General features: G+C 31.7%; 1 protein-coding gene across 1 annotated transcript; it reads right to left on the bottom strand.

Moving 5' to 3' along the window:
* Positions 1 to 4,404: 4,404 nt before the first annotated feature.
* On the bottom strand, positions 4,405 to 6,097 carry LOC112712855 (uncharacterized). The gene has a single exon (XM_025765743.2). It carries the CDS (start codon positions 5,687 to 5,689, stop codon positions 5,078 to 5,080), a length of 612 nt encoding a protein of 203 aa, XP_025621528.1. The 5' UTR covers positions 5,690 to 6,097; the 3' UTR covers positions 4,405 to 5,077.
* Between the last annotated feature and the right edge of the window lie 6,283 nt (positions 6,098 to 12,380).

The raw sequence follows: 12,380 nt of genomic DNA, 5'->3' as shown, positions 1-12,380 counted from the left end.
AAACGATACAAGCCCACAAGAAGGTTTTCGGAAAAAGATCAAGAGGGTTTTGAAATATCAAAACTAGAAAAGCATACACGCACAAGGTAACTTAGAACCCTTATCCAAAAAAAGGGGGGGCATTTATTTTTCAAAACCCTTATTCAAAAGGGCACTCACCAGAAATATTTTGTTTACGACCTTAAAAGGCCAAGAGAAATTGTTCACAGGTCACCAACACAAACATATAAATAAGTTTAAAAAAGGGGGGACTCACAGGCCGAGCCCCCATATAGCCATAAAAAATAAAAGTCATTTTTTCAAAGGAGTAGAGGAATCACCACCGCCAGACTCAGGAGGAGCGCCACCAGGACCAGGGAGAGAAGCTGAAGAGGAAGTCGGAGGAATGACGGAAGAACTCGGAGCATCTCTGGAACGAGGAGGAGACTCAATAATCCTCTGTCCCCGAGTCTTCAACTTCGACTCAGAAACAACTGTGGGGACAGGAGGATCCACGATGGCGCCATCAATAACGACCTTATCAGGATGTAAAGGAGAAAGATCCAAGTCGGGAGCAATAACTCTGACTTGCTCCAAGAAAATTCTCCAAGACTCCTCGGCACCATCAGCAATAGAGTCCTCCAACTCGGCATAAGCGTTCCGAGAGTTCAGCAAATCCTTCCTCACAGCCACAATATCTCGAAATAAACTTTGGTAACTTTCCTGTGCTGCCTTCCTCAAATTCGCCTCCATAGTAAGTTGGGCCTGTAGCTGGCTCTCCTTCTCCCGGAGGCTATCTCTCTCCTCCCTCAATTTATCTCTTTTCTCCTTCAACTCCCTCTCATGTTTTTGAAAAACAAGAAGCCTCCCCTCCAACTCCTCAACCTTCGAGGTTGCCCCCAAAGAGCTGAGGGGAGTCTTCTAAAAAATGTCCAAAAGTTTGCCACAAACACCCGCCGCCCTAAAACTCTCCTCGGCCAGAGTGGTGAGGTGGTTCCGAACAGAAACATCATCCATATTTATAAAAGGATAGATGTTCTTTCGGACGAATGCAAGAGCATCCGCCTTAACCCCACCATCCCAAGAAGAGCCAGACTCTGAAGTCTTGCGCTTCTTCTTCTCTGGCTCGGAAAGAAGTTGGGCGGAAGGGAGTGGCCGAGTCAAAGTTGAAGAAGAAATTATAATAGGTTGAGAGGGAGTGCCTACATTCTTAGGAGGAGGAGGAGGAGGAGGAGGAGAGGTGATTGCCCTGGCACCACCGGACCTAGCCCGGGACTTCGCCTTAGCCTCCTGGACCCTTTGGTAAGACTCCTGAGCATTCTTCTTCGCCATATCTACAAAAAGAAACAACTAGCAAAAGTTACAGGTCGGTAAAATACAAGTCGGCAGAAAACAAGTCGGAAATGAGGGATGCATGCACTACCTAGTTGAGACTGAACAAAAGTCGGCGTCCCCTGGAGGATTTTCCTAGTATCCAAGTATGGGGCCCTCCCCCACGCTTCTCGGAAAAACCCCACAATGGCCGCCTCCACCTCGTCTAGGTCATCTAGACCATACTTTTCGCAAGGGGAGGCCTCCAGCCAATAAAGGGGAAAGCGAGGGGAAGAGTGCTCATCAAGGAAGAAGGGGTGGTGACCCTCTACAGCTTGCACTTGGAAAAAATAATTTTTGAAGTCATGGAAGGATTCGTCAAAAAGGGTGAAAATCCTCCGACCTTGTATGGCTCGGAAGGATACCCATTGCTGTTTGTTGTTTAGCCCACTAAAGGGCTTAGTCATATGAAAAAGAAAGAAGAAAATCCTCAAAGAGGTCGGAAAGTCCAGAGCGTGACTAATAAACTGATAAATCTTCAAAAAACCCCAAGAATTGGGGTGAAGTTGAGTAGGGGCAACTCGACAGTGGCGCAAAACAGACATTTCGAAATCCGAGAAAGGAAGAAAAACACCCAAGCGGGTGATCATACATTCATACATAAAGAAAAAATGAGGGGCCGCCTCATTAACCTCCCAAAACAAACCCGGTCTTCCGGACCCGGGATTATCAACTCATATTTTGGCTCGTCCTCCTCCGAAGTACAAAGCCGGTGATGAGTACGAAGATGAGTGATAAACTCAGCATCGACCAGGGGTTCCTCCCCAAGGACTGTAACATCAACCCACTGAGAAAGAACATCTACGGAAGCCATTTTTTATATAAAGAAAGGTGGCAGAAACCTACAAAAGGAAAAAAGAAAAGGAAAATCAAAAAACACGGTCCCTAAAGAGGAAAGATACGAAGCCAGAATCTACAGACTAACCTCCTCACCCACAAAACAAACACATGCAAACACGAGGCATGACGTGAAAGAAATAAAACTAACCTTTATCCGAAAGGTGGAGGTTGGAAAGAGCAGAAATCTTCGAGCACAAGAATACAGCACGAGCAAGGAAAGAAGAAGTTTGAAAGATTGCAGAAACGGAAAAATGAAAGAGAGGGAAAGTATTTATAAAACACGCCAAGGGGCACAATGGTAAAAGCGGAGCAGTCATTAATGAGATTGCACCGTTACCAAAGCCCTCGATGCTTCCCCAACGGACACGACGCTTGAAATGACGTAACTGTCAGAAACAAAAGGTCGCGAAATCACGTCGGTTTATAAGACCCACGTCTCCTCCAAATAAGTCGGCTACGAACCCGAGATACTTGAACCCAAACTTTAAAGAAAAATTTGGGCTCAAGTAGGGGCACTGTTCATACCCTGGCCCAATGACAAAGGCCTAGGTCCAACTAAAAGGCCTAATCTGAAGGATTAAGCCTAGCTAAATACCGACCTCCACGTAAGAAGTCGGTATCAACCGCGACTTGGTCTGAAGAAGTCGGATGTGAGATTAGCTGGCAGATAAACACTCATTCAAATGAGTAACCGCCCCTAAAATCTCTCTAACCGCTTCATAAAGCCATATCTTAACCTCCCCAAGATAATGGGGGCGGTTAACACCCTAAAGATACGGCACTACTCCAACGGTGGTTATTGGCTCACCACTATAAATACACTGACACTCCTCAGGTATCTCTAAGCCCAATACTCTCTAGACCTGCTCACACTCTTGCTAACTTAGGCATCGGAGTGTCTTTGCAGGTACCACCCCCCATTCCCTCACGCGGACAAGTCGGACGGAGTCTCCCGAGTTGTAGATCCATCCGGAGCCCTCCTCCTTCACGTATTTGGGGCCAGCCAACGCCGTCCGTTCAGGCAATCTCCGGTTACCCACCGTAACAAAGATCTTTATAGATTATACATAGAAGTATTATATTTTTTTTAAATGATGCTCGTTTAAATAAGTTACAACGAATTTGACCCATTTTAGCTTGGAGAAAGAAAAAACACTTTTTTTTTTTGGTTTACCAAAGAAAACCTTCGGTTTTGCCTTGTGTACTTAAGCTTCTTTTTGGGGCTAACTATTTTTAAACCCAAAACTGGCCGAACGTCCAAGTCCAACATGAATAAGGCCCATGAAAGAATGAACAAAGATGACACAAAATCTTAGTAAAACTGCTAAATACTAATGAAAAAGGGCCCAAGAATTTACATTGTTGTTTTTTCTTTGTGAAATGTCAAAATGCCTCACAGTTAAACAGCTCAGCTCATTTAACTCCATCAAGCTTATGTTAATTCTTGACCCAAAAAAAAAAAGCTTATGTTAATTGGTGGTTGGTATGGTTTCTTTATTTAGTCCACTTAATCAAGTGTTAACAAAATTAATTTAAAATAATTATTCTTTGGTACCTTCAAGATAGAGAGTAAATAATATATATATATATATATATATATATATATATATATATATATATATATATATATATATTATTGCATAATAAATTCAATTTTACATTGTTTAAAACATGAAATAAATTTTTTTATATATTTTGTCTAAATATAAAATATTATGTTTGAATTAAATTATAGATATTAATAATTTATTCATTATTTCTATTTTCATGAGACAATTGTGTTGTGTCCTAAAAGTTTACTTTTATCCAAACTTTAATTAAGTGTTAAATTCGTTAAATGTATGATTATTTTATGTGTTAAAAAAGTATAAAATATATTTATACAATAATATTTAAAAGACAATAAAAAACTTATTCAAATATCTTAAAATCATTATATTTAAAAATTATTAACTATTATTTTATTGTATACTTTTAAATATAATAAATACATAATTACAATATTATTTATATAAAATTATAAATATTATATTATATAAAATAATTTTAGATATTATCTCCCCAGTATTATCAACATTTATATTACCATCATACATGAAAGAGGATAATTTATTTTCTAATTTATGTATACTTATACTGTTTTTCCTATAATTTCCTTTTGGGTTGGTGCTAAACTGCCAATAGAGTTTGTTTCTAATTTCTCTAGGTCACAGATAATTAAACAAAATTTTATTGCATCAATAAATATTACACATCATCATTACATCAAATACAACTTTTATTCCATAATACATGATTGGTCACACCTAGGATACATATCTTGACTTTGGAGGAAAAAGACAATAAAATTAAAAACCACTAATAACAAATTAAAAAAACAACCAACAACTCTCTTCATAGGAAGAAATGCAAACTAGAAATATCAAAACTTAAAGATACAAAATGGAAAAATATAAAAGATTCATAAGAAACCCTGTAGGACTCAAAGGTTAGAATAGGGAGATATAGACCATCACCTAATAAAAAAAAAAACCTAAGAATCAACTTTGGGGTTTCATGAAGCATATTTTAGTCTGCCCTAAGAAGAGAAACTATTGGAGACATGTATAAAATATACAAGACTATGTCCCCATATACCTAGCTAGAAAGCTAGTATCAAATTATCAATAATAATTTAATACAGCAAAAAGCATTTTATCTTAATTCTAACATTATAACTTTTTAAACTGTTTGATAAAATATACCTCCTTCACATACCTGTAGTATCATTCAAACACATAAAATTAAGGTAGAAATTTAGATACAGCTAACTTCACGTGAAATTAATAAATGAAAGTCATTGACTACACGTGAAGTAAACCGAACCTGAATTTTCAGCTAAAATTAATTAATGAGTTATTTTGATTTCATTTAACTCTTTTGTGATTGCTGGAATACAACTTGAACTACGAGCAAGCCCTCCTTTATTGATGATCCCTCCTCCTTTCTCTCTAGGGCTAATAGATTTAGCCCTAATTTTTCCATCAAACTTACTCTTCTTAAGCATCTCCTTCATTGCTTCAGCTTGAAACAATACCGGAAATGCCCTTCCAAACTTGTTAAACCTAACACATGCACTCATGTGTGAACTCAAAGCCTCTTCTTTCTTCCCTCCATTTTTCTCCAACTCTTCCTTCACCGCCTCAGAACACAAACCACACACAAACTTTCCTAGGAACTTGTCGCGGACGCGGTCCATGTACTCAAGAGTACACTCCTCAGACATGCCACAACACTCACACTTTCCATCTACTTCAACCTCGGATATCGACGAAAGCTGCTTGGTATTGTTATTATTCTTAGAAGAATCAATCATCGCTTCTTTCGCTAGCTCGAAGGAGATGTCCGAGATGGTTCTTTGAAGATTCTCAGATGAAAGCTTTGGTGGCTTTGATAATATGTTGTTGTTGCTCCTAGTAGCGAAAGTGCTACTAGGCAAAGATTCTCCATGTGGTGCCATATGGTGAAATTAAACTAAACACCACCAATTATGAACCTAATTGAAGGATCAAAATAGGGAATTGGGATATTAGAAAACTTGGTTAATTATGTGGGGTTTGAGGAAAAATTTGTAGTGAAACACTTGCTTAAACTAAGAGCATGAACACATTATCTTAATGGAGGAACAACAATGCTATTTATAATAGTATAATTCAAGTTCTTGGAATCGAATCTAGAACTTTATAAATTTGTGTGGATGCTACAGAAACTCAATTTAATGCCAACTTTCCAAAGCCGTGAACTTAATTTTACTAGATTTTTCGAGGCAACTTTTTTTGTGAGTGAAGTTTGAATTAAATGTATATCTATCTATCTAACCTGAAAGGTAAGTGTGCCTTGTTTTTTTTTTCTTTATGTTACCTATAAATATTTCAGTACTATAGTGAGCTTCAATCCACGTTTGTTTGGTAGTTGTATATGACAATCCAAAGAAGAAAAAAGGGTTTTGATGAAAATGACAAATGCAGCACGAGGTTTACCTGCATGATTTCTTTCTTAGCTTTTTCTCGTGCATGCTAGAGCTAGCTATAACCGCACACTTTTTCTTTTCTTTATTTCATTTTTAAAAAAAAAAAGTTTCTTAGTTTTTCATACGGTGTACATATATACACTATAACTATATATATAAAATTTAATCGTGTGATCTGATCAAGACTCATCATAAAAAGAGTAAGTTAAATCTGAACTGTTTAAGTGACATAAAATTTTTACAAATCAAGGAAATATATTTAAAAAAAAATTAATGTACTATATTATTTAAATTTAATTATTTTATTAATTTTTATAATTTTATCAAATTTATTTTTATATATTTTTTAATTAAATTTTTATATTATTTTTATTTTTTTAATTTATTTTTATGTCAAAAATATTAAAATTAATATAATATTTTTTAAAAAATATATAGTCAAAGATTTAATTAAGTTTTTAATTAATTATAAATATATTTAATTTGTACATAAATATTCAATTAATTCTAATATTTTTTATATTAAAAATAACTTAATTATAAAATTAAAAATAGGATAAGATCTTAATTAAAAAAATATAAAAATTTAATTATAAAAATAACTAAACTTATTATTTATTTATTTTTAATTGTTGGGAGGAATACAAGAGTCACGTGTATTCTCTTGTAAACAGTTGCCATACTATAGAACCTATGTGGATGAGTGGATCTTATATCTGAATCCAACTATATTTGATCAAGATAGTTCTACACTAACATAGGACATTTAAACAAATAAATTAAGTGAATAACTATAGTAGTAATAGTTAAAGTTTCATACATAATTAATAGGCTAATATCATAAAATTATTCCACGTTTATCTGGGATCATGTAATTGAATTGACTAATGGAAGTTAAAGCTAAATGGAAAAACATCAATAATATAGTTTCCAAATTCATATTCCATATGCATATATATGTAGTACTTACACATATATAAAACAAAAACTAAAGTTTCAAAAAAAAATATATGGAATACAAAATATTACTATAATGATAACTAAATTTAAATATATAGTGATGCAATAAACAAGTTTATCTTGCCATACTAAAAGTAATATTTTATAGATAGCTATTAGAGATGTGGTCCAATACCAAGTAGGCACCGATACAAGTTGTTAGCGGTATTCACATGCTAGCATGGTGAAACCATATACACTACTATTTAAATTTATTCTTTAATTTTGTGGTAAAATTAATCACACCACTAAGAAAAGAAGAAATATGCAATACGGTATAAGAGTTTAATTTGCTCCACATACATAAACTAACTTTTTCTTCTTCACGGGACCTTAAATGAACCATATAGAAAGATGATCCAAAGTCGTTGGAGTTAGTTAATTGACTTAAGTAGTGCTACTAATCAATCTTTACAAAAGCTAAGGTCATAAATAATGTTGGATATGAATTCAATCGTAGTAAGATATGAGTGTGTGAGCAACATCAAGCCTATATATAAGTCAATATATCCGATGTGTTTTGTAAAATAAATAAGGAAAAAGTAATAAAATAAAGTATAAGTAAAAAAATATTATTATTAATATTTATTAATATTATTATATTATTATAAAGATAATATATTAATATTATATTAGTAATATATGAAAAAAGAAAGTAAAAATATTTTATATTGTAGTGCATATAAGAAAGAAAGGGAAAAAGTATTTGTTTTTATTATTACAGTGTGTATGTTATATGAGAATTTATCCTCTAGTTATACATATAAAATTTAAGTATTTAACCTTTATTAATTCTAAATTTGTATTAAGAAGTTAAGCTTTGAAAAGTTCAGCCGCCCAATTAATAAATGGATATTCATTCCGTTCTTATTACGATGAATAGAATTTTTATTTTTATTTTTATAAGTAAAATTATGGGAAGACATTACTCTTACAATTTTTTTGGTGTCTGTTGTTACTCTTACCATTAGAACATTTAAAGTTATTCCCATTTCAAAAGTGAGTATTTAATATTCTCATATCGTTAACCAAAAAAAAAAAACTCATGTCAAATGAATAAAGATTGATATATAAAATTACTATTATCTCTTTTAATAATTATTATATTTCTTATTAAAAATCTCATTCTTTTATTAATATTGACAGTATTTTGAAATTAAGCATATATTTTCAGGAATGTATATATTGGTATTGCCAAACAAATATATTTATAATTTATTCTAGATGTCATTTTTTTTTCTCATTTTTGGACAGTGTTTGTTTTTTCTTTCCTTTTTTGGACACTGGGTATTTTTTTTGGTATGATTCGGACACTAGAGCCCATTTTGGTGGTTACTTTATGGAAATTGCATCAAACAATAACAACTGAAGTCCAAAAATTAAATGGTCAACTCTAAGGGGTATTTTTGGGCCAACATACTATGGGCTTTGATATCGTGAATTGTCAAAAAAAGGGCTTTGATATCCATCACTAGAAAAAAAAAGGGCTGTATTTCTATTTCAAGTGCACCGGAATTTTCGGTGCACCAATTATTTTAAGCGTTGATCTGAATTATTAGAAAATATATATATAATATATATTAATTAAAATCAACGGTTAAAATAACTGGTGCATCAGTATTCTCCAGTGCACTTAAAATGTTTCCCTTATAATAATATGTAGTAAATATTAAAGTATTGATTCCTTTGCATATTTAAGATAATGTTTGATAAGATTTACTACCATTTTTATTTAATTGCATTAGATTTAGAGGGAAAAAAATGGAATATTCAATTCATACTCTTTTCTTATATATAGATATAGTTTTTTCCCCCTCTTTTGATATCATGTTGCTTCTTGCAAATTGAAAGATGCTTGCATATAATATATTGTGTGCGGTGCACGTGCTTCCATGTTAGCAATAAGACATGGTGGAGGAGTACGCACGTGTGGGGGAGGAAGCACCAAAGGAAATTGATCAAGCAAAATTAATATTTATTTTTTAAAAAAATGAAAAATAAAAAAACCCTTCAAATTGAAAATTGAGTTATATATTATTATCCCATTGGAACAAAAAACAAACAAGCTTCATTGAGAAGACTCACTCATCATCTTCATACCTACACTCACATGATAGCTGACACACACTCTCTCTCTCTATCTTTCTCGCGTGCTCACTGCAACTCACTAATTTTCTAATTAAGTCGCAAAATAAAAAATAAAAAATAAAAAAATAAAAATACACCCCAACATAGATAAAAGCTTATAATATATATTATATGTTATTATTTACATTCGTTGCCTTATTTTTCACTGAAATGTGCAATGAGTGAACACACTAACAATCTATCAGAAATTTTGAGTTCAACTTTTATATATGAAAAAGATTAAGAGAGTTTTGCATGTGATGATAGTGTAATCTAGTTCAAACAAAATTAAATTGAGTGAGTTTAATTTTACAATTATTGGCTTCTAAGAGATTGGATGTCTAGAGTTTATATCAAAATCGATGGATCTAATAACTAATTTTAAAAATTATATAAGATTAGATAAGACAATTTTTTTCAAAGACTGGCAAAATTATCAATGTTTGACAAGGAAAAAGAACAACTACACAATAATTAATGCACTAAATTTTTCGTTATTTATTTATTTTGGATTTTTTTAGAATAATAGCTGAAATCAACCTCTAGCAAAGTTTTAATCGAACACTGTTTTACTAACATATTTTAGTCACAAAACTAGTCTTCAATTTTTTTCTTTGTTAAATAAATCAATTCTTGCGCCAATTTTTTTTATTAGAGACTAACAAACTTTGTCAAATCTATATATATGGATTAATATTTAAAAATAATTTGAAAACTATTAAAAGGTTTTAAAATTTTCATATGAACTCCTTATCCCATAATAATATAAGGATTTGACATAAGAATTATATATCTAATGAAATAAAAAAATTAGAGGCTGATTTAAATTTAGAAGTTGAAATTGTTGAAAATTAAAATATTTGAACAAAATTTTAGTAAATGATTTGAAATTTGGGATATATTTGGGGAATGTTTGGCCAACATTTTTCATTAAAAAAATTAAAAAATTAATTTATTTTATTTCAAATGTAACATAAAATGTTAGTTATTATTTTTTTTTTTATCCACGATATGTTAAGTACTAATTCACTGAGAATTTGAATTTCATTTAATATTTAATTACTTATCAATAGACGAAATTCAAATTCCTGATATTTGATTAAATGGACGAATAATTCGACTAATTCAAAATAATTTATTTTATTTTTTTTCTTTTAAAGTGCACTAGAAGTTTGAATAAAAATATGACAGTAATAATGGGGTAAGGAAACCTTATCCAGTAGTTACTGAGGCTTCTTCTTTAACATGGGGATCGGAGTCCGGCCCATCTGACTCAATCCTTGTTTTATCTTATCGAATAATTTAAATATAAATAAAATAAAATAAAGCTATATGCTTGCTCTACCTCCAGCACCCACATGATTTTTCATCAATATGTTTTTTGAATTTATACAGGTCGGTACACACAATATGTTCTTAGTAAATAAAATATCAATAAACTTCCCTTTGCTAAAAATCAACCTTTTCTAATCACATGACCTATAATCCAATTATCACCAATAATCGAAATCTTTTCTATTCAAATTGTATTATAATAATGTGTTAATAGTTATTAACGTGTCTATATATTATTTTACTCTTTTTTATAAATTAAATATAATTGTTACAATAAAATTAAATTGAATTAAGATAATAAACATATTATACTCAAAATAAAATGTTATATGAGTTTAAAATTAATAAAATAATTTTTTTGTAAGTTATATATAAAATTCGATGAGGCACACCTTTTTTATTGCTTTATATAATATAATAAATATAGAAAATTATGATTTAATAGTTAAAAAAAATTATAAAAGATATCATTTAAAACAACTAAATTTAGTTCTTCACAAAAATATTTTGAAAAAGACAAAAAATAACGAAAAATCAAAATTCAAAATTAAATTATTCCAGTACATTTAACATATGGACAATTGGATATACATATAGTCTAGCTAGGCACCCGTTTGATTATGGGGTGTCACATTTACTTCTCAAAATCAAACATATTTTAGAGGCATAAACCTTATCATCATCATATAGTTTATAAATCCAGAAGACGAGGAGATTCTTTGAAAAGTTAACAAATGTTATTTAATCCAATGTAACAATGTTACCTAACAAGAGTAAGTTGAGTACATGTATGTGATTAGAGGGAGAAAAAAAATGAAACCCTAAACACTACATGCATCTTAATTTAATCCAAAATCTTAAAATACAAGATATTCACTTAATTTAAAAACTTATAAAATCATCTAACAGTTTTCGACTATCAACTTTACATAAAAATAATTGTATATGAGTTTTCGCCCTAAAATAACGTTCATGCTTAAAATTGTAAGAAATTATATTTTACTTCACCCCATATAAAGTAAAGTGTTAGATTTAGACACCGTTTTTCAATATAATTAAGGTGGAAACTCATGTGCAGTCGACTTCACGTGAAGTTGATAGCTGAGAGTTGTTAGATAAAAATTTAGTTAATTAAATTTTTATCTAACAACTCTCAGCTATCAATTTCACGTGAAGTCGGCTGCATCTGAATTTTCACGTATAATTAAACGGTGTAGAGCATATGGTTATTACCAAACCTAAGAAAGGCTAGGAAATGTTGCAGTTAAAAGGAACAAAATTAAGAACCGTATAGATTATAGAATAATGGTGACTTGGTAGCAGGTGAAATTAAAGTTAAAAATGATGGTAAGTAGCCACGTGGATGGGCTGATGGCCAATGAATGGATTAAGTTGAGCTGTAAGCATCGTGCTAAAACGTGAGTTAGGGAATATAATAAGGGGTCATGATAGGGCAACAAACGGGGGTAGAAAAAGTACAATTAATTCAACTAAACTAATGTAATAATTCAGAATATAAGACCTTAATTAATAGATTTTGCACGGCTTTCCAAGTAATAATATTATTAGCAGCAGAGGAATCCGGCTGTAAACTTGGACACTATTGGAGGAGTCACAGCGACAAAACCTGCAAAGAGATCGATTCTTTAGGGTTTGAATTTCTTGAACATTTAATTCCACAAATCATTCTTAATTATGCCATTAATTGTCCAATAATTCA

This window comes from Arachis hypogaea, chromosome 9 (genome assembly GCF_003086295.3).
Source record: "Arachis hypogaea cultivar Tifrunner chromosome 9, arahy.Tifrunner.gnm2.J5K5, whole genome shotgun sequence".
NCBI lineage: Eukaryota > Viridiplantae > Streptophyta > Magnoliopsida > Fabales > Fabaceae > Arachis > Arachis hypogaea.
Note: the sequence above shows the minus strand (reverse complement) of the source record. Positions and strands in the feature narration are given on the sequence as shown.

Coding starts and splice junctions, on each gene's coding strand:
- LOC112712855 (XM_025765743.2), bottom strand. CDS start 5,689: ATGGCACCACATGGAGAATCTTTGCCTAGTAGCACTTTCGCTACTAGG.